At 43.1% G+C, this 23,627-nt stretch overlaps 2 protein-coding genes across 5 annotated transcripts in view; both read right to left on the bottom strand.

The window, feature by feature from the left end:
• unc119a (unc-119 homolog a (C. elegans)) overlaps window positions 1–12,456 on the bottom strand; it is a 44,338-nt gene extending 31,882 nt beyond the window's left edge. Inside the window, exons 1-2 of one of the 4 annotated variants that reach the window (XM_059655455.1) lie at window positions 12,352–12,456; window positions 11,072–11,314 (exon numbers count right to left, since the gene is read on the bottom strand). In XM_059655455.1, coding sequence (XP_059511438.1) covers window positions 11,072–11,314; window positions 12,352–12,454 — 346 coding nt within the window. In that variant the 5' untranslated portion in view covers window positions 12,455–12,456. Of the gene's footprint in view, window positions 1–11,071; window positions 11,315–11,507; window positions 11,551–11,582; window positions 11,743–12,351 lie in introns of those variants that run through there. The other 3 variants (XM_048557609.2, XM_048557608.2, XM_048557610.2) reach the window with 3 other exon arrangements.
• Window positions 12,457–18,710: 6,254 nt separating this feature from the next.
• The window catches only part of pigs (phosphatidylinositol glycan anchor biosynthesis, class S), a 62,468-nt gene continuing 57,551 nt past the window's right edge, over window positions 18,711–23,627 (bottom strand). Inside the window, exons 9-11 of the mRNA XM_059655454.1 lie at window positions 23,148–23,248; window positions 20,864–21,074; window positions 18,711–19,674 (exon numbers count right to left, since the gene is read on the bottom strand). Of these exons, the coding sequence (XP_059511437.1) occupies window positions 19,411–19,674; window positions 20,864–21,074; window positions 23,148–23,248 (576 nt within the window). The 3' untranslated portion in view covers window positions 18,711–19,410. The remainder of the gene's footprint in view (window positions 19,675–20,863; window positions 21,075–23,147; window positions 23,249–23,627) is intronic.

Genomic DNA, 23,627 nt, shown 5'->3' with positions numbered 1-23,627 from the left:
CTATTTCCCAGGGCAGAAATGGCTAACACGAGGGGTTATAGTTTTACGCTGGTTGCAGGAAAGTATAGAGGGGATGTCAGAGGTGGGTTCTTTACACAGAGAGTTGTGAGAGCATGGAATGCTTTGCCAGCAGCAGTTGTGGAAGCAAGGTCATTGGGGTCATTTAAGAGACTGCTGGACATGCATATGGTCACAGAAATTTGAGGGTGCATACATGAGGATCAATGGTCGGCACAACATTGTGGGCTGAAGGGCCTGTTCTGTGCTGTACTGTTCTATGTTCTATGTTCTATGTTCTATCCACTCTAATCTTGCCCTAAAATTTGAAACACAGTCCAAACATGTAGTGTCTGACCTCTGACTTATCAATTTTCTTTAATTTCTGTAGTCCTCTCACCTCATGTCCAACCCACAATACCTCCTTTCTATAACGCACTGGTAATACAACGCAACTTCTCCCCAGTTTTCATCTGCCTGAAAATGTGAATAGTAACTTTCTGGGATATACTCAAATTCTTCTTCCTCCTCTGTGAACACTTTTTGATACAACTGCTTTTTTTTCCATATGTTTAGTTGTAATTCAACTAAACTCGCTGAACTAAAGATAATCCTCTTTGTCCTCCATCTGTTCTAGTTTTTTTCTCAACCATTTGATCAAACATAGTTTCTGATAAATGAACTTCAACTTCCTTATAAAAACGGAAAGAACTGCAGATGCTGTAAATCAGGAACAAAAACAAAGTTGCTGGAGAAACTCAGCAGGTCTGGCAGCATCTGTGAACAAAAATCAGAGTTAACGTTTCGGGTCCAGTGACCTTTCCTCGGAACTGGGGTAGTTCTGAGGAAGGGTCACCGGACCTGAAACATTAACTAGGTTTTTCCCTTCACAGATGCTGCCAGACCTGCTGAGCTTCTCCAGCAACTTTGTTTTTGCTCAACTTCCTTATCTTTATGCTTCGATTTCACTTGTTTCAGCCTATGACTTGCTACCACACAGGAAAAATTCCAGGATATGCTTCCTGTAACGTCTCACTTGTTTGATTTTCCACTGGCTTTTCAACTACAGAAGGCAGCACTCTCCTCTGTGATCCAGCTACATCATTCCTGAGGATAAACTGTAACTCCAGAACAGTTTCCTTATCACTCCTGCCACAATTTCACCTTTCACTGGACTGTCCAACCTCACCTTATACAATGAAACATTGCTCTTCTCGTCATGAATTTCACATATTACCATCTTTACTGGCAATACTCCTTCCAAAGAACATTCCTTCGCATCTCTCACCAAAGACTGGCCTGCTCCTGTATCTCTTAAAATTGTAATTTCTTTACCTACTCCTCCTGGTACACAAGTGAACCTTACCTATGCAGGTAAATTCTTTAAAGGGATCTGAAACTTTCTTCCTAACCAACCCCTGACCAGCTGTACAGTTTTTTTTACAGCCCTTTAGCTTCCTTTGCCACTTTAATGAATCCCAATGGCTTACCCTGTTTTACCACATCTGTCTTCCCAATGCTTTTCTTAAACCACCAACACTGTGACTTCATGTGGCCTACTTTACTAATGAAAACACCCAAGCTTTTTTTTATTTATCGTTACCCACTCAAGGGTTTCCTTTATGGCTTGTGGTAAACCATTTTTATTATCTTCAACGAGACCTCCTTCTCCCTTACCACCTGAGGATTTCTCTTTTCCCAAATTTCTATCCCTCACAGATTGAAATTGATGTCAGAAGTCAAACTTTGAGTTATGAACCAACTCCTGGACATCTGCCATTTCTGCTGCTCATCTCACAGTTTTGACTCTCTGCTCTTCCACATGAGTTCTCACTACTTCAGGAAGTGAATTTTTGAATTCCACCAAAATAACAGTCTCGCTAAGAGTGTCATATTTTTGGTCTATTTTTGATGCCCTTATCCACCTCTCAAAATTACTCTGTTTGATCCTTGCAAACTCTCTGTACATTTGACTAGGTTTCCTCCCTAGATTTTGTTTGAACCAATATTACCCACATGCCCTCATAACTACTCCTACTTTCTACCATCACCATTTTAAGTTGACTTTCCTCTTTCATTGCCAACTCTTGAAGTTCAGTCAGGATTGTATTCACTGAAGTTCAGAAGAATGAGGGGGGATCTTATAGAAACCTATTAAATTCTAACAGGGCTAGACACACTACATGCAGGAAGGATGTTTCTCATCTTGGGGGAGTCCAAAAACAGTCTAAGGGTCTGGTCGAAACCATTTAGGACTGAGACGAGGAGAAATGTTTTCACCAAAACAGGAGTGAGCCTGTGGGATTCGCTGCCACAGAAAACAGTTGAGGTTGAAACTTTACATGATTTTAAGGAGGAATTGGATTGAGTACTTGGGGTTAAAGGAATCAAAAGATATGGAGAAAGCATGATCCATTTGGAACGGCACAGCAGGCTCAAAGAGCCGAAAGGCCCACTCCCTTTCCTATTTTGTACATTTCTATAATTAGGGGAAATGTGGGAAGCTTTTAGTTTGGACTCTGCGGTTAAAGCTTGGCCTGTGTCTGAGCCTGGATCACCAGTCTTGGTGAAAAGACAGCAGCAGGAACAAAGTAATCTTAGAGATAAGCGCTTGTTATTTATAACACCCTTGCAGCTTATGTACAGCCCTGATCCAACCTCGGCTGTTTAACAGCAATGTGAGAAGAATTGAGATCACTGCACCAGCTCCCTTAGAGACATGAGACCTGACGCAGTTTGTGGAATCTTGCGACGTACAAAGCAGTTGCTACAATTTTCAACATTTCAACAGTGATCACAGTTCAATGGCTTCAGGACTGTGCTCCCTCAGTGCTAACCCTGTCATAATTCAGCACTCCCTGGCAGATGTTCAAGTTTGTCATCTTTAAAATTTTATTTGAATTTTCCAGTTGGGAGTGGTCTATCCTTTGGGAGATAAAGGTAAAACAGCAAAGTGATGCTGCAGATCATGGGCAAAAATGCCAAAGTGGGTCCCCTTCCCTTCAAAAAGTGTTTTTGCTGCCGATAACGGGCAGGTTCTGGGTTTATGATGGGGTTGGTGAGAGGGATATGTTATGTAGAAATGACACAGCAAAACAGTAGCACTTGGCAGCCACTGGCCTATTTCAAATCTGCAACATAAATACCAAGCTACAGAGACGCCCAGAACAGAGGATAATCCCCCACCTCTCTTTCTATTCTGAGGGTCAGAGATATAATCAGTTTATGTCAACATGTCAGCTCAGAGGAACATCATCTTGTCTCTTGCTGCTATTCTTCCTGTGTGCAGCAGTCACTCTTTTTCATTTGACTGGATCCCTGAATTCACACTAATCTTAAAATATGCAGGTTTAGACTTGGTCTTTTCAGGAAGGAAAGGTCTTTCCGAAAACAGGATTTTTCTGAAAGCAGGAACATGAGGAAATTTGCAATGACCTGGAACAGGCCATTCAGCCCCTCAAACTTCAGCCAGCATTCAAGATCACGGCTGATGGCCCACCCCAATGTCATATTCCCATATCCCTCAATGTTATTAGCAACTGGAAATCTATCGATTTCTGTCTTAAACAAACTTGATGACTGATTTCTCACCACTCCCTGAAATAGAGATTTCTAAAGATTTATCAACTTGAGTGAAGAGGTTCCTCCACATCTCAGTCTTCAATGGCTTGCTTTTACTTGGAGACTGTGTCCCTTAGTTCTGGATGCCCCAGATGGGGGTAACACCCTTTCTACAACGAGCCTGTATACCCTTTATGAACTTTCTAAGTTTTTACTTAGAGCCCATTTCTATCTTTTAGATTCCAGAGAATATGTGCCTAGTTTTCTCAATCTCTGCTCATTCTGATAGCCCTACCAACCCAGGGATCAGGCTGGTGGGCCTCTGCTACATTCCCTCTATGGCAAGTAGACCCTTCCTTAGGCAGGGGACTAGAACAGCTCACAAAACTATCACAAGGATTCTGTAGAAATGGAGCAAGACTACTTTGCTTCTGTTGCCCTAAGGCCAAAATACTATCTGTCCCCTAAACTGCTTGCTACATCTGCATGCTTGCTTTCAGTGACTGTTAAAAATGGATATTTTCTCATAAATCTATTTAGAGATTGACATACCTCTGGTCTAGGTGCGACGTGATCCCCTGGTTCCTGGTTCAGTGTAGGGCCATTTCCAAAGTGTTACAAGAATGTTCTGATGAATATGGACACCCAAGTCCCTTTACACATCAACACTTCACAAACTGTGAACATTTCAGAAATATTCTGCACATTATATTTCACTCTGCCAGCCTGTCTAAATCCCTGCAGCCCTTTCACTCCCACAACTTGAAATCATTAAGACCTTAAAACTTAGGAGAAGAAATAGGTCATTCACCCACTGAATCTGCTCTCTCTCTCTCTCCATTTGTGGGGAGACAACAGCCTAGCAGCATTATCACTGAACTGATAATCTAAAGACCCAGGTCTGGCCCCACACATGACTCCAGACCATCAGCAATGGGATTGACTCTTATTTGCCCAGAGGGCAGTTAGGGTTGGACAGTAAATGCTGACTGAATTTTAAAAAATTCAGAGATCATGGCTGATCTGATTATCCTCAACTCCACTCTCCTGCTTTTGCCTCATAACCTTAATTCCCTCACTGATTAAAAATCCGTCCATCTCAATGTTGAACATACTTAATGGCATAGCCGCAGCAGCATTGAGAGGTAAGGAATTCCACAGATTCACTACCCTCAAAGAAGAAATTCCTCCTCATCTGTGTCTTAAATGTGCAAACCTTTATTCTGAGATTCTGGCCCTAAACTCTCTTACAAGTGGAAACAACCTCTCAGAATTCGTACTGAAATGCCCTCAAGAATCTTGTATATCTCAGTAAGGTTGTCTATCATTCTTCTATATTCCAAGATGTCCAACCTATTCGACCTCAACTCAAAACACAATCTTTCAATGCCAGTATATCTTTTCTTAGACAAGGAGACCAAAACTGTTCATAATATTAAAGTTGTTCTGAAAAAGACCTTGTATATTTTTATTTGTACCCTCCATTTCCTTTGAAAGAAGGGTCTAGGCCCGAAACATCAGCTTTCCTGCTCCTAAGATGCTGCTTGGCCTGCTGTGTTCATCCAGCTCCATACCTTGTTGTCACTTGTTCCCTGTTCCCCACTGAATGTGGATGCTAGGTTTGTGATTTATGCATGAAACCTCCCAAATCCACTTGCTCTGTAGCTTTCTGCAGGCCTTCTACATTCACGGCAGCACCTCGCTCTGTGTGGAGTTTGAACATTCTCCCCGTGTCAGTGTCAATTTCCTCCCACAGTGCAAAGACGTGTAAGTTAGCTAGATTGGCCATGGTAAATTATCTGCAGTACTCAGGGATGTGTAGGTTAGGCCTCAGCTATGGGAATTGCAGGGTTACAGGGATAGGGTAGGGAGATGGGTCTAGATAGGATGCTCTTCAAAGGGGTGATGTGGAACCATTGGGCCAAACGGCCTGGTTCCAACTGCAGGGGTGGCATAGTGGCTCAACAGTTAACAGTGTTGCCTCACAGCTCCAGTGACCTAGGTTTGATACCACTCTCAGGCAACTGTCCATATGGAGTTTGCACATTCATCTAATTTTGGTGTGGGCTTCCTCCCCTTGGTTAAGTGGATAGACCATGCTAAATACAGGGATAGGGTCACGTGTTAGGTCTGCATGGAAGCTCTTTGGAGGTCAATGCTGTTTCTTGTTTCAGATTTCCAGCATCTACAGTTCTCTTATTAAAATAAAGATCAAGATCCTAGATGTACTGAAATCCCAGAATTAATTCTCAGGACATGCTGCCACAGGCCCTGAAGGTGGCAACAAAGCAGTTTGCTACACATGGAGAGTCAATCCTATTGGTGGCATATTTAACCCTGGACCAGATAAAGATGGTCTGTTTCTTTTCCTAAAAATGTATTATCAACAATTGGGTTTTTGCAACAATTCAAAAGTCTCATTCTCACTTTCAATGGCTTTATATTTCCAATTGCAACCAAAATCGCCAAGTGCCACATAGAATTGATGCTCCCTAGATAATTATTCCAATTACAGCCAGGGCGACACAGCATTGTCAAACATTGACAAACCAGGCTGTTGCCCAACACTGCTATGTATCCTCTCTTACTACATGCAGGAAGTTCCTGTCCTCACAGCTGTTTGAAACATAGTTTAAAAACAAGGAGTGTTGATTATATAAAGAATTTATGAAGAAAGGTTACTGTGCCCGAAACATTAACTCTGTTTTCTCGCCACAGATGCTGCCAGACCAACTAAGCATTATTTAAATTCAACTAGGGTTATCTGTATTACCGACAAGATTAGCAACTATTGCCTCCCCAGTTTTCCCAGAGAAAGTAATGACTGACGGATTGCCTTTTCAAAGTACTCCAGATCTACTTTCTCTGCAGAAGAGCTGCACTGGATTTGAATCGTTAACTTTTTCTCTCTCCACATACGCTGCCAGACCCGCTGAGTTTCTTCAGCATTGCTGTTGCAGATTTCCAGTAGTTCACTATTATTCCTGCTGTTCTCCTGTTGCCCTGTCACCCACTCACCACTTTATGAATTGAAACATTATTTTGCTGTTTCTGGGATCCTGCTGTGCCTAAATGGCTGCTGTCTTTCACCAAATAAGTCACTGCATTTTAAGATAACACTTTGCTTGCCTGGGAAATGAGAAAAACAGATACAAATGCAAGTCTACTTTGTTTTTAAACAGCAGTCAGCATGCTTTTAGTATTCTGGCTGCGGCTGCAGATTAGTTTGCATTCTGCTCACATCCCAAAACCTGCTCAATCTTCCCAGTTCAACAAAGAAAGGAGGTTTATTTTTGCCACTTCAGTGAGTCGCTCATGAGTATTTCTACCCAGTTTTCTTTTACCCTGATTCAACTGCGTGGGTTTCCTCCGTGTGCTGCGGTTTCCTCCCACAGTCCAAAGCTGTGCAGGCGAGGTGAATCGGCCATGCTAAATTGCCCGTAGTGTTCAGGGGGTGTGTGGGATGCTTCAAGGGGCGGTGTGGACTTGTTGGGCCTAAGGGCCTGTTTCCACACTGTAGGGAATCTAATCTAATCTAATCTAATCTAATCTAAATGTAGCCCCTTACACAGACAGAGGGACTCTGTTTAACTTGATATGACTTTCTATCCCAAACAGACTCCTCTCCCCATCGTCATGATGCAGCCAGGCAGTAAAATTAACAAGCATGGCGAAGATAAAAGTTTGCAGATGCCGCTGGGAGGTTCTCTCATTGATCCTGAGCATCCATGTTCAGCTAAGAATTCCTGGGTACTAAACGCTAACATTTTACTGTACTATATGACCAATATAAGCTTCAACTGTCATAAAACTCTCTTCAATTCAATATTTTTTATTTGACCTATTTTCCTAATCAACCTGTTCAGAGATGTTATTACACATCTTGGAGCAGGTGGGAATTGAACCCATGCCTCCCAGATCAGGGGCAGGGATACTACCACTATGCCAAAACAGGGAAGCCACTTTCTAATAGCTCACTGGCCTGGTGTCACTCCCAGCTGTGAGGAGCTAGAAAGCCCCAGATTTAACTTCTGGCCTTTGTTGAGCTGACCTCAGTGTGGGGAAGAGCGAGTGCCAGTCAACACCCCAGGCAGGATAAAAGTAACTGAGCAAACTGCAGTAACTGAGGATAGGACTGTCGGTCTGCTTTGATGTCTCTCTCCACAACACCACAATCACCTGGGTGAGCTGCCAGAGACCGCATCAGCTTGCTTTCTGGAAAGAAACGGCCAGATAATAACTAGGCAGGGGAATCCTGATTCCTCTTATCGTGGACTTTGAGAGTCTATTAGGCTATAATGAACAATCCATTGAAGGGAGGAGGACAGTGACGTATCGATTTCCTCAGCCAATTTCCCTCTGCTGTCTCTTCCATTTCACATGTAGCATACCCTCAATTTCAATTCTCGGGATGTACTGCTTGCTAGTTTGGGAGATGTGGCTAAGGACTTTAAAAAAGGTGACAGCGTGGATTGTTACAAGTGAGAAGTCAATCCCATTGAAGGCACATTTAACACTAGACCAGATAAACATGGTCTGATTCCTTTCCTAAAAAGGTGTTATGAACCGCTGGGTTTTTGCAACAAACCAAAAGTTTAATTCTCACTTTTACTGACTTTATGTTTCCAATTACAACCAAAATCTCAAAATGTCACATTGGCATTGAACTGATTCTCAGGTTATTCCAATAACATTGCCAACCATGGCATGAACTGTCACACATGGACAGCACCAGGCTGTTGTTCAGCCTGGCCACATAGAGATGAGGTGAATTGTATTAATGCATTTAAGGGGAAATCTAAGTAAATGAAGAACAAATGGACAGAATGATGTATCGATAGCAGGGAGTAAAATCTGGTGGATGGAGGCGTGTGAGGAGCACAAACTGCAGCATGGACCATTTAGGCTGAATGGCCCATCTCTGTGCTGTATTCTGTCCTTTTATAATTTATAAGAAAATTGTCTCTGAAGTCAGCGGGTGTGAAACATTGCCATCACATAGTTAGTGTTGTAGCACTAAGTATTGCCCTCAACCCAATGACCATATCATTCTTTAATCTATGTCCAGAATTCAGAAATAAAACACTTACAAACTGGTGTTTCCACCTGCACTAAAACAGATTTTTTTAAAAACTAGTTTGTCTCGTTATCTTCAATCCCAAAGATAAAATTCTTTCACAGAGTCTTGTGGCTCAGTAGTACTGTCTCTACTCTCGGCCAGGAGTTCTGGATTCAAGAACCATTTGCCCAGGGATATACCATAACATGTCCAAACAGGTTGATTAAAATTGACAAACGCTCTTTGAATGGAAAGTGTGATAGAGAATGGCAATTCCTGTCTGGGACCTCTGTTTCCAATTAACTGCAGTGTTTTGGGATGGGACTCTGCACTCTTGGGAACTACTGAGAATGTCAGTTTCCAGAAGCCACCAAACGACCAAGGAGATGGAAAACAGGCAGGATCAACTAACATTGCTTTTCTAATTTTGGTTGGAATGGCTGCGAGCTGAGAGATTCGGGCAGAATCTGAATCCAGCACTGACAGCCCTTACAGAACCACACCAATACAGAATCCCTCACAGTTCAGGACAATATCAGTCTAAGTGGGAGTACATGGATTCCGATAAATAAATTCCAAGCAATAGAGCTGAATATTCCCATTTAAAATTTAGTTATTGGGAGCCTCTGGTTTACCATTTGTGAGCAACTACATGCCATGTATCTAAGCTTAGGGCAAAAGACCCACATCAGGATTAAAGAGCTCTCTGCTGGGTTCTTGAGTTACAAATCACAGCTGACAACAGAAAAAAGAAACACAATTAATGCATGAATCTATACAAAGAAATCAAAAAGTCTTTAACTCGAAAATCAAAGGATTAAAACAAAGCTGTAAATCAGAAGGTCAGGCCCAGTGTTAGCAAAGATGAAGCATACAGCTTTTCCAAACTTTTCTAAATAATTACCATATCATTAACCATGCAGTTTTGATCTCCTTTTCTGACGAAAGACACTCTTGCTCTCGAGGGAGTGCAGCAAAGGTTTGCCAGGCTGATACCGGGGCTGGCGAGTCTGATGTATGCGGAGAGATTGACTAGGTTGGGAATATTTTCACTAGCTTTCAGCTGAATGAGGGGGGATCTCACAGAGACTTACAAAATTCTAACAGGGCAGGACAAGGTAGATGCGCAGGGAGGATGTTCCTGGTGGCGGGTGTGTTCAGAACCAGGGGTCACAGTACAAGGAAATGAGGAGGCATTTCCTCATCCAAAGAGTGGACAGCCTGTGGAATTCATTACCACAGGAAGTCACTGATGCCAAAACTCTGAATATATTCAAGAAGCGACTAGATATAGCACTTGGGCAAATGGGATCAGAGATTATGGGGAGAAAGCAGGTCGGGCTAATGAGGTGAACGATCAGCCAAGACTGTGAAGAATGGCAGAGCAGGGTCGAGGGGACAAATGGCCTCCTCCTGCTCCTATCTTCTATGTTTTTATCAATGTATCTGGCACAAAAGATGAACTGGACACAAATCCTATGGTTTGTATCTAACTTCATACAATCATTGGATGGAAAGGCAATGACCATGCTTTCCCAATGTATGTAATGCCTCTTCATTCCTCAAAGGCAGGGTTGGTACCTGATGCCTCGTTTTTAAGAAATTTGTTGCAACTTTATCTACTCAAGGTACTGGAACTATTTCTTCAAGGAAAAATGCAACTTACATCGCGGGTGAAGCCATCACAAAATAATGTAACATTTGAAAAATAATACTTGTTAGGTGACATCACAGTACAGACAGTTTGAACTTCCTTTAGAGTGTTCCAACTGGCAGTTGGGGGTAGGAACTAACACTTTTTGTTAAATGTCATTTATTGGGAGAGACTTACTCTCACTCTCGGTTTTAAAGTGTGACTGGTTTTGGGAGCAGCTCCCCCAGCTCAGCCGCTGGGATACTGCTGGCCCCTGTGGACACTCACTGTGAACAAGTAATTGAGTTGATTGCCCAGAAGCAGTTAAAGGAGGTAAATTCTGCCTGACACACTCACCTTTCCCATTGGCCTCTGCTTCATTTGCCTGGATCCAGGCTTTCCAATAGGCTTATGCCACCCATTGGCTCCATCCTTGCCCTTTCAAATTGTGAAATGTGTGTTCTCACCACCTCCTGTACCGTCTATCAGGTCTCAGCCTCTGAAGGTTTTGGGTACCAGAAGAACCTCAGATACTCTGTGTCTACATCCCTACTCTCACCTTCCACACACAATCTCGTGAAGGACCGCCTCTACTCTCCACCACACCGGTACCTGGCTAAGGAGAGTATTGAGCTCTGAAACTCTGTACCCCTGCCTCTGTGGGCGCCTGGCTCTGGACTGAGGGGGTTCTGAGCCCCTCTTCCCCAGCTCTGGCTCCCCGACTTTGGGGACACTTGCAGCTCAATTCCTGCCTCCCTCCAGCTCTCGGTCTTGCCGCGGCAGTGTTTTTTCAGCTGTCCATTTTAAGAGGCTGTACTCACTCTGGGTGATCTTCTGCAGACCCAGCACGTCCTCGGGGGTCACACACTCCTTCTTCAGCAGCTCCTCCTCGGTGGTGGCCGGAAGCCCTTCACTCGGCGGCGCCTTCTTCACCTTCATGCCGACCGCGTCCTGGTTCTTGGTGTTGCTGCTCAGGGCTTTGGTGCCAGAAAAGCTCATGTCTCTCCGGCTCCCTGCCCGGAGCCGAAGCTCTTGGTGCTGCCGCCGCAGGATCCGCTCTTTACCTGGAGCGGAAATCAAACCGTTACAATGTATCCAGTGCGGACTGCACCACCCACACGCAAGGGACACACACAATCACCCACCACTCCAAATAGACTCTTCCTCACTCCTTCCTCCCCCGCAAACAGCCCATTCATAAAATTACACAACATCAATAACTGAGGGGGATGGGATTTACCCCTCAAGCATCCAAACCTCTCAGTGTTACCCTGTTCTCTCTCATCGAATCCCTCTCCTTTCTGAAGGAATGGTACAATCCGTTCGCAATACCTGAGCAGTAAATTCGTTGATACACGTTTCTATTGCATTTATGTTTTAAAATATCAGCATGGGCTGCAGTTTTGAATATATAATAAACAAAGGGCGGAGCGTTGCGAGGATAGCAACTATTAGGATGTAAGACCATGCATTTCTGACAGCTTAATCTCGGGCCCCCCGGTCTCTCTTAAACCAGAGCTCCCACTACCGGGCACTAGCCGGTGTGTGCTAGAAAGCACCTGCGTACTGTACATGGCAAAGGCCAGTCTCCAGCCTTACATGTATAAACTGCACCTCAACCAAAACTCAGCCATCAGCATCTCACTTCGGTCGCACCAAGTGCTGATCACCACCCTCTGCTCGCTGACCTACTCTGGCTCCTGGTCCAGACACCCTCAGATTTTAAGATGAAGGTCGCTAACGCTCTGAAATTTTAAAAGAAAACACAAAAAAAAACACTGGCAGGGTCTGGACAGAAATCGAGTTAACGTTTCCAATCTCAATGTGACAAAGTGTGCAGCTGGATGACCACATCCAGCTGCACATTGTGTTATCTTGGATTCTCCAGCATCTGCAATTCCCATTTTCACTGATACAATCTCAATGTGACTCTTATTTGGAACAGGAAGCATTAATCTCGAAGAGGAGTCAAACTGGATGTGAACCGCCCCTCACTCCACAGATACAGTCGGACCTGATATCTCATTCCTGGACTACTGAATCCACATCTGTGTTCTCAAATCTCTTTTCATTTCCATCTCTTTCTTCCTCCAGCTCTAACCTGTAAGAACATACCAGGATCTTCCAATCCCGGTCTCTCTAATTTTAATCACTCCATCACCGATGGCCGTGCTGTCAGCTTCCCAGGCCCCAAGCTCTAGCATGCCCTCACTAAACCCCTATGCTGTCTTGAAGATGTTTAAGACCTGCTTCTCTGACTGGCAGTCTGGCTCCCCCTGCGTCTGTGTCAAATTCTGTCAGATAACACACTGGGAATGCCCTCGGATGTTACTGGTGCAGTGTGAATGAATTTGGACCAGTCAGCTTGTGCTCCTGGGAGGCTGCTGGGCCTGCTGTGTTCATCCAGCCTCATATTTTATTACCGAGTTTCTGAGTTGCCTGTTTCTCACAGACAATGGCTGTTCCAGAAACCTAGGTAAGAAAGACCACTTGTCTGATTCAACAGTCATTGCGGCAGCCCAGCAAAGTGCAGCACAAAGAACATGAAAATGCTCAAAAGATGTAGCAGTCACCCACAGCAGCAAGTCTTCAGTCTTAACGGTTCTCTGTATCATTGAAACCAGGTTTCTGTACCCGAGGGAGTGGACTGCTTTTTGTGCCACAGCTCTGCTTATTTTTAAATATTCCCTCGAAGGTTTTGGTACAAACATGTTGTCTTTTCAGAAGCCCTGCAGTAACGGGTTCATGGTGTAGTGGCCGATGGCAATGACCACTAGTGGTCATTGTTACTATCCAGCTCTTGGACCATGGCCGAAGGGCCTGATTCCACACTGTAGGTTACTTAATCTGCATACCTGGGATGAGAGAGTCTGGCAGCATCCAGGGTGACTGGGCAGTACTGTCCACCCTTTGAGAGGAAGGGGTTTGAAAATGTACCTGAAATATTGCCGACCCTGTCAACATTTTGCCAGTCTGCTGCAGCTGGCAGATCATCCAGAAAGCAGTTGAATAATGTCAAAATCAAAGAAAATAAAACAATTTATCACTGAAGCTTGGAATTTGCAAACTACTAGACAGATGACACAATACTGCCTGAACGGAGAACTCCTGGTTATCGCACTTAAACTTCTTGCAACTATCCCATCAAAATTACAGCACTCCATGAGACAACGCTTGCTGATGAGGATCACTAAAAGAAGACGGACATGTCTATACTTTTCTTCTGGAACAGGAAAGTGAGTAGCAAGAAAAGGATAGATGGTGAAGGTTTCATCATCAGGTCATCCCCAATGTAAGACACTTACACACTTCCTTCAAAATCAACAAGCACCCCATGCAGCTGCACTTCCCGCTGGAGTAAACATATCAAGTGACCATCATCAGTACCTATACACCAAATCTCAGCAGCCCTGAGAACATGACACAATAAATTGGAGGATCTGGATCAGTCCTGTCTACATCTGTTAGTAATAAGCTCATTCTCCTGGGAGACCAATGCCTATGTGGTGAAATTCAGCAATAACTGGAAAGGAGTTCAGGGAGATACAGGGTTTCCTGTATTTCCACTTTCCTGTTCCAGAAGAAAAGTATAGACATGTCCATCTTCCTTTAGTGATCCTCATCAGCAAGCGTTGTCTCATGGAGTGCTGTAATTTTGATGGGATAGTTGCGAGAAGTTTAAGTGCGATAAATGTAACAGCAACCCATCAATACTGAGCAAAGTGTCCTCAGCACATACGCTGTATTAACAACACAATGTTCAGACAAGTTGATAAGGTCAAAACACATGATCAACTGTATCACTGTGTGTCAGAGAGATCGCCAGGATGTACAGAATGGTAGACTGATCACAGACCTATGAGTGCAATAGTCAACTTGCAAATTGTTCCAACTCAGTACAGCTGACCAAAAGCCATCAGAGATCCTTCAGTATGGCTGAATTCAGTAAAACGGCTTGCTGCAACAAAATTGGTCAAAAGCTCATGCTGGCACACACTTCTATGGAGATTGTGTTGAGAAACGCACTAATTTAAATACATCATCAGTGAAAACAGCAAACATTTCTCAGACCAAATAGCTAAAGTGCATCAGGAGTTGGTTTGATGAAAATGAGGAAACATCTTTCAAATCCTGCAGGTCAAAAATACAGCACATCTGTAGTAGCAGAGTAATCCAAGAGACCAGTTCTGACACCTGAAAAGCAATGTCCAGAGAGAGCTGCATTCTTCCAAAGTATAATAATGGAATGGGAAGAATTACAATAAACAGACTTCTACAACTCAAAAAAGTTATTCAGCTCTATTCAATCTTGATATGGACAGGCTCCACATCATTACGGTAAGATAACAATCAAAATTCAGACAGATCCGAGACATAAATGAATGGAACAGTTCAGCAGGCTGATGAACATACCAACTACTGACATTTTCATCTTTTGGGCATTTAGCAAATTCCCTTTGGAAAGCTATGATTGAATCCACCCACCCTTTCTGTAGTCTATAGCTACTTCCTGCAGCGTATTCCAGTTCATACTCAACTACAACGTAGAAATGCTTTTCTTCATACCACCTTTGCACATTTGTCACTCGCTTTAAAACAACACTATTCTCATTACAACAACCAGAATAACTCACGTCAGATTTGTATGTTTCAGTGTAGGCCAGGTCGGAGAGTAGTTATGTAGCATGTCTTGCTTATCTGGGTAATAAGCACTAGAAAAAGTCTAAGATATAAAAGGTAATATCTGGTTTAACAGCCTGGTTGTTAGAATTAGGAGTAGGTTATTCAGCCCCTCAAGCCTGTTCTATCAATCACTGATGATCAGAAATGATCTATCTTTGTTCAAATATCTATTCATATGCTTTGCTATCAAAAAATATGTATCCATCTCAATCCTGAAGAGCTGCTTTCATAGAAACATTTGTGTTAAAACATTATCCAGGTTGTGGGATCTCAGTTTCACTCAGCTGCTGGTTGTCCAGGTTATATTGACTGAATAAGAAGATGCTATATCATGTTATTGGTGTTAAATGTAGTCTGGCACTCATGCAGTTCTGAGAAGGTGCTGCGTTGTCAGGTAAGATGCAGTTTGGACAAACTGGTACACTGCTGCCCTGTGTGGATATTAAAAATTCTACGGCACGGTTCAAAGTGTCCTTACCCATAATCATTCCTAAACTAAATCAATTCTCACCTGATTGCCATATGTTATTGCTCAGCTAAACACCCCCTTCTCCGATCAGAAACTGAGGCTACTTTTGTATCCCTCTCAATACTGTGGCATTTGGTTCTTATACATTGAACCCAGGATATTTGTCATCAACTCATAACAATATGGCACTTTCACCCAATGTCTTTGGCCATGGTAACATAGCTCCTAGTCAAAATCAGAACAAGGTGCCTACTCCCAAGGATCAGCAGCAAAGAAGTGAATTAGGCTTCTGGGTAATGATGGAGTGATCGCTCATTCCTCCCTCCACTCTGCTTCATTCTAATTTTTCTCTCCTTATTAACCTTTTAATCAATCTGTGCTTTTTAAAATATATTATGTCAATTCTTTGGATCTGCACCATTTTCAGTTTGATACCGTCTTTAATCTTCCTACTAAACCACAGATGGTGCATTTTCCCCTTGGAATTTTTATTTCTCACTAAAATGTACGATGATCACGTCAGTAAAATAAAGACCTGAGATCCCAGTTATAGTGTCATAGGGGACTGCAAGGGCAAATAATCCCAAACATCATACTTGTTCCACACTGTTCAACAGAGCAGTTGAATAAAATCACAGAATGACCACAGCACAGAATGCTGTATTTGGCTAATCAAGTCCATGCTGGCTCCTTACAAATACAATTTAGCTGGTTTCACTACCCATCCTTGCATTTTTAAAGTGGCAGCGGATGGCACAATCAAGGTTTTCCACGATTTGTCCTGTCTATTTGAAATGAAGAAAATATGTCACTCATTTGTTAACTCTTAATGCCTGATACAGTCACTCATCATTCGCTGTACTATGGGATGAGTGTGTCAGGGTGGTGCGTGATGAAGGTCACAACATTGTGGGGAGTAGGGAAACAGAATTTCATCTACATGCCCACACAAGGTTTCCGGAAAAGAAATACATTTGTCAGAAAACTAGAACTGATACTCCAACTGGAAGTGGAAATTAATGTGGTCTACTATAATTTTTTTCCCTGATGGAGTCTGTCCTTATCCAGAATTTAATGCAGAAAAGTCTACCATCTGGTCTTCTCGTGGCATGTTTTTAAGAGTTCCCTGCTGGCCAGCATGAGATTTATGTGGCAATATTGATACATTGACTTGGTGAAAGATCATTGTTTTACATGAGAGAGGAGATTCTGAAAAAGTATCCTAATGAAGGAGCCTACTACACAAAGCAGTAGTTACCCCTGTGTATGTACAGGAGGGGGTTTAATCTAGGGTAAAACACATCCTCTGGCTATATTAGGCACTGAGTTTTTAAAACAGTAATGTTGCTGCGCTTCACATAGAAAAGATTTGTATTTCTACAGCAGTATTCACCACCCTCAGGACAGCACAAAGTGAAAGAAATCATAGTGAAGTGCAATCACTACAGTAATTTTAGAAACAGTAGCCATTCTGCATGCAGCAAGCTCCAACACCGTTAACAACGTGACAGGAACCAGCTAATTTATTTCACTGATTTTGGTGGAAGGATAAGTGAGGAGATCACTAATCTTCTAAGAATGTCAAGGAATCTTTTGTGTCCACCTTAAAGAACAGTGAGTTTAACAGGTTTACTCTTTCATCTAAAATAAAGAAACTCTCACGGGTAAAACATATTCCAGAGTGTAGTTATTGCAGGTAAAATGCAGTGGATTACAATATTTACAAAAATAGGTGAACAGTCACATTAAAAAGGGACAGCAAAGTCAGTACAGTATGATGTGAGACTTGGATTGAAACGTGGAGCTGATGGTGGACCCAGGCTGCCCTCCTCCTTGAGGAGGTGAAAACTTTGTGTTTGAGAGCTGCTGTGCAGAAGTATTATTGAATGGTCTGTAATATATTAGGACAGAAGCTGGCAAAGACTGCGGTGTTCATTTTTACAGTCTGAGTAGCTCACTTTACCCTTGCAAAATCACTGAAATGAGAACAATATTTGGAGGTAGAATTATTCATTCTCTCGCCCATACTCAAAACTTTAAGCAGTCCTCTACAAACATTCCAACCGGCACCAGGTAACTGTGCCAAATAAAACAAAAACAGTCAAAAAACACAAAAGGCCCACTGATCCATCCAACCTGTCCCATATAGTCATTATGCACCGCAATACAGGTACTCCACAAACATCCAGAGTCATATAGACTCCTGGGGGGGGGGAAATCAGTAAAACAGACAGAAACCAGGGTCAATTAGGAAAACTCTTCGATACATCAAAATTAGTCCAAGATATCAGTACAGCCTGATTAATCTTGCCAGTTACATACCTGTTGTATTAAGTGATCTTCACGCCAGTCAGAACCAGGTTAGCTCTTGCTTCAAGGGATTCGGTGAATTAGTGTTCGCATCAGGAGCCATCATTCTGTTCCACAACATTACTGTTCCCTAGAAAAATAAGAATCCAACCTAGACCTGCCCTCAGCCTGCAATCATGACTTCTAGTTTTCAGTAATCTAAGCAACCAAAGTAATTGGCCTACACAGACTGGTCCCTTTATTGTTTTTAAACTTTGACTCCACAGCTTGTCAAGTGAATTTAGAACCAGCTCTCTGAGGTTATCTGGGTTACTAAATTAAAAGCAAAATATTGTAAATGCTGTAAATTTAAAAAAATAAACAAAGTGCTGGAAATATTTAGCAGATCTGCCATTACTTCTGGAGACAGAGACAGGGTACAAGGGGGACAGACAGACAGAGCGCGCGAGACAGAGGGAGAGAGCGCGCGAGACAGAGGGAGAGAGCGCGCGAGACAGAGGGAGAGAGCGCGCGAGACAGAGGGAGAGAGCGCGCGAGACAGAGGGAGAGAGCGCGCGAGACAGAGGGAGAGAGAGCGCGAGACAGAGGGAGAGAGAGCACGAGACAGAGGGAGAGAGCGCGCGAGACAGAGGGAGAGAGCGCGCGAGACAGAGGGAGAGAGCGCGCGAGACAGAGGGAGAGAGCGCGCGAGACAGAGGGAGAGAGCGCGCGAGACAGAGAGAGAGAGCGAGAGACAGAGAGAGAGAGAGCGAGACAGAGAGAGAGAGCGAGAGACAGAGAGAGAGAGAGCGCGAGACAGAGAGAGAGAGCGAGAGACAGAGAGAGAGAGAGCGCGAGACAGAGAGAGAGAGCGAGAGACAGAGAGAGAGAGCGCGAGACAGAGAGAGAGAGCGAGACAGAGAGAGAGAGAGAGAGAGAGAGAAGCTTTGTTTTGTAAATCTTAATACTTGTAAATATTGTAATCAACTGCATTTTATCTGCAATAACCACACTTTATAACATGTTTTACCTGAGATAGTTTCTTTATTTTAGATGAAGATTATATCTCCTTACTGTGCTCAGATTCTACTATTGTACACATCATGAAGCAGGAATTCATTAACGATGCGACTTGATTAAATGCAGCAACACAAAACCACACTTACAAGATAGAACACAACATTTACAAGATAAAACCCATGGTAATTGAACAGCTTATGTCAGAACACCAAGGAAGATATGGGTAGATATGGATGCGGGGAGAGAAAGGGGCAAAAAGGTGGATTGAAACACTACAAGCGAGGGGAGGTGACGGCCTGGTGGGGATGTTGCAATGGTGCGAAGAGAGACACAAAATGGCAGAGTGATAAGTGATACATGTGGTAAAAGTAGACAGCCACAGATATATAGCAAGATAAAGAGGGTGAAGAATAAATCAAGGTGTGCATAAAACCGAGGCATCAACATTGTCCAAGGCTCGCTTCGTAACGCAATCACCCATCACTCCTATGTTTGCTGACGTATTCAGGCTGTAGGTATCTGCAGAACTCTATTTCGTCATGCAATCAATAAGGAGGGCAAGACCTTCCAATAATTTAAATTGAACAAAATCCAAAATATTTACAAATATTTGAGCCCTATTAATAATATCCGTTCACAAATGAGATATCTCAAGTCCACGTGGAACCATCAATTGGTTCTTGCCAGTTCACCACCTCCTCAATCCACCTTCTTTTTCCATTTAAAGTCCTTGGCGGTCTTTAATAGGGACAGCAAAATGGGGACACACATTGGCAGAAATAAGGGGATGTAAATGGCAAACTTCTGATCATCTGGGAAGTACAGTAGGTGGAGGAGAGATGGATCAAAGAAAGCTTTCTCAGATGAAGTGATGCCATCTTTGCTGGCCTTAAAAGCTGACAAGAGTCGCCCAGCCTCCAGCTCCTCAAGTGATTGTTGAACAGAGGCCAGAGCACTGTACACCTGTGAAGACAGAAAGAAAAGATAGAGAGAGGGCCTTCGATTAAAGAACAAAAACACAATTAAATTAGACGACCCTGCTGAGGAAAAAGAAAGGCATTAAAATTTGAGAAAACACAGCCTACTCATCATCACAAAGCTCAACTATTCATTGCCTTGTCCCAGTTCTTTGAAAGAGCTGTTCAATTAATCCCACATCCTTATACTTTGTCCAATACCTCCTCCTTTGGCTACCATTGAACCTAGCTGTTTTAATCTCTCTTTCCAACAGCGTATTCCAGTTTGTAATAACTAGTTGTAATAATCCTCTCTCCTCTGATTCTTTTGAAAATTACATTGTCTTTATCCACTGGTTACCAGTTTCTGCCAGTGCAATTATGTTTGCCTCATTTATTTTGTCAAAGTTCCTCATTACTTATTTCCTAATTTGGAAAGTTACTCTCATTTGTCCCCTACCATCATCTCCCACATCCCTTCGGATTACTATGATTCCTCAGCTGAAAAGGGATCGGTATCTTTTGGGCATTCATAGAATCCCTGCAATGTGGAAGCAGGCCATTCCGCCCATCGAGTATATATCACCCTCCAAAGAGCATCCCACCCAGACTCACCCCCTACCACAACCCCATAATCCTAGATTTCCCAAGGTTTACCCACTTAGTCTGCAAATTCATGGATATTATGGCACAATTTAGCATGGCCAATCCACCTAACCTGCACATCTTTGGACTGTGGGAGGAAACCGGAGCACCTGGAGGAAACATATGCTGACATGGGGAGCATGTACAAACTCCAGGCAGTCACCCGAAGGTGGAATCGAACTCAGGTCCCTGGCATTATGAGGCAGCAGTGTAACCCCTGAGCCACTGTGCCATCCAAAATAAAAATCAACTCCTGTTTCTATCAAAAATTCAATAGCTGTTATCAAAGGGGAATTGGATAATTATTTAAAAGGTAGAGGATGTACAGGACTAAGGAGAAATGCTAGGGGAGTGGGACAAGAGCAATTGTTCTTGGAGTAGACTGGCACAGACGATAAAAGTCAGATAGTTTCCTTCTGTGATATAAGTTTTCTATCATTCTATGCTATGAACGTGTGGAACTACAGTGCAGCAAATGGATTGTGCATTCTCGAGAGGGAGGAGGAACATCTAAAACTCTGACAAATGAAAAGCTATTGGCTCACACTCACCTCAGATGCGATGTTATCATTAATCACGATGTTTCCAATTTCATCGAGGAGCTGAGCTAGGGAGGTCAGTGTATTTGTTGCAGTGGCAATATTTTCCACTGTTCTCACCCAGAGCAGGCGGTCAACCTCCCAATCAGCAGCAATCATGTTCCCAGGACTTTGGACAAGGGATTGAGGGGGGGGCTGTACTTTCTGTATACCCAAAAGTAATCTGTCAGGAGGGGACAGGGGGAAAGAAATGGAGAGAATGCACAAACAATTCAAATAAATTATACATACAGCAGGACCAGAAACTCTGCAGTTCAAAGAACTGTGTATGAGAATTAAACCCAGATCTCACTGATGATTGCATAACCAAAGCTCCTGCTGCAAGACTAGTGCTTCCATTCTATGCTTGGTTATCATGGGGTCAGGGATGCCAGCCTGTATTTTAACATCTCAGTCCAGCTCAATACTTGTGCATCACCCTTAAATTGATGGGATAATGAGCAAATTTCACCTTTTTGAATGTATAATTTTACACCTTACATTAGAATGTTTAGCTCAGAAACAAGCCATTCAGCTCCATGGTCTAGGTCAGGATTTATGCACCCCTAGGAACTCAGTCACTTTCTACATTGCTTATGCAGCTTCTCTTCAAATTATCAGCTCTTCACTTCAACCACTCCCTCTGGTAGCTTTGCATTCTCACCACTGCAAAGGTCACCATGCCTCAGGCGAGGGACAAGGTTGATGGTGCCTTCATGGTGGGCCTCAGCTGGTACAGACACTAAAATCAAGCTTGCAGAATAAAATGCTGAAATTTTAATTCCACAACTAACTCCTCAAGAAAACAGCAACATACTACCTAATTTTTGAAATGGATGGCGTAGGAACTTGGCTGATAAGTAGACAGTCTGCCAGACAGTGATGGCAGCAACAGACTAACTATTCTACACCTGGGTTCTTCAGTGTAATAAGATCTGGGCAATATCCAAGCTTGGGCTGACAAGTGGCAAGTAACATTTGTGCCACACAAATGCCAGGAAATGACCATCACCAATAACAGACAATCTAACCACCACCCCTCAACACTCAGAGGTGTTACCATCACTGAATTCCCCATTACCAACGTACCTGGGGTTATCATTATATCAAAGATAATGGGAACTGCAGATGTTGGAGAATCTGAGGTAACAAAGTGTGGAGCTGGATGAACACAGCAGGCCAAGCAGCATCTTGGGGCACTGAAGCTGAAGTTTCGGGTCTAGACACTTCATCAGAAAACCTTTTCTAATGAAGAGTGTAGACCCCAAACTTCGGCTTTTGTGCCCTTAAGATGCTGCTTGGCCTGCTGTGTTCATCCAGCTCCACACTTTGTTGTCTGGTGTTATCATTGATCAGGAACTCATTGGACTCACCACATAAACAAAGTGGCTACAAGAGCAGGTCAGTGGCTTGGAATACCGTGGCAAGTAACTCATCGCCTAGCTCCCTAAAGACTGTCCACCATCTGTAAGGCACAAGTCGGCAGTATGATGTAATACTCCCCACTTGCCTGGACGGGTGCAACGCCAACAACACTCAAGGAGCTTGATACTATCCAGGACAATGCAGTCCACTCGATTGGCACTACATCCACAAGCACCCATTCCCTCCACCACCAACACTCAATAGCAGCAGAGTGCCATCCACAAGATGCACTGCAGAAATTCACCAAAGATTCTTAGACAGCACCTGAATTTCCTCCCTAATGGCATTGTGGGTCAGGCAGCTCACCGCCACCTTCTCAAGTAAAGACAAGCAATAGATGCTCGCCAGCTCACGACACTCACATCCTACAAAATGAATAATGTAATAAACACCACACCAATTAGCATCAATCTTCTCCTGGGTTAAAGGTCGCAGGTATGCAGTAGCTAAGTTGGTAGCAATCTTGAAATTCTATCAATGGCTGTAGGGTCCAACTCCAAAACTGGCAAAATCAAAAAACAAAATCTGGCACTCCAAACTAGCACCCTCTCAGGTGCTAGCGAAGGCTTCCATGGCTATTATTCAACAGGAACAGGGGAGTTCTCCACAGAGTTGTGGTCACTACATATTCCTCAAACCAATTATAATCAGGTTGCCTGTTCATAACCACATTACTGTTTCTGGAGCTTGCTGGGTACAATTTCATTGCCCCATCTTTTGCATTATGACAATGACTATGCTTCAGAAGTGCTTAACTGGCGGTAAAATGCTTTGGGGTGATCTGAGAAGGTGAAAGATGCTGTGGAAATGAAAATTCTTTCTTATGTCTTACCGCAGCTGAGTCAGAAACACCTCCATCACTCGAGCCATGTCTACGTTGACTGAGACTGGCAGCAGGGTCTCGGTCAGTTGCTGGTGATCCACATTGTAAATCTAATCAGTAAATAAGGTTAAAAATTAATGAAACAGAAACCCTTTGGAACTTGAGAACAGAATTATCACTTACCCTAAACTGCATGTGTAAAAGCATTTAATCTTAATATACTCAATCTATATATACAGATTGAAAAAACTTGCATTTATGTAGCCTACATAAACAATTTCGAAATGTAGTTACTACTGTAATGTAGAAAACATGGCAGCCATTTTGCAGACAAGCTTTCACAAACAGCAAATAAATAATGAACACACTATCTACTGTAGTGATTTTGGTTGAACACGCAGTTTGTCCACTTTCTCAGCAACGTGCCATGGGACCTTTTATGGCTTTTATTTTGAACTCATTAGCGGTATGCGAGTAGCACCGGCAAGG

Source organism: Stegostoma tigrinum, chromosome 27, assembly GCF_030684315.1.
Source record: "Stegostoma tigrinum isolate sSteTig4 chromosome 27, sSteTig4.hap1, whole genome shotgun sequence".
Lineage (NCBI taxonomy): Eukaryota > Metazoa > Chordata > Chondrichthyes > Orectolobiformes > Stegostomatidae > Stegostoma > Stegostoma tigrinum.
Note: the sequence above shows the minus strand (reverse complement) of the source record. Positions and strands in the feature narration are given on the sequence as shown.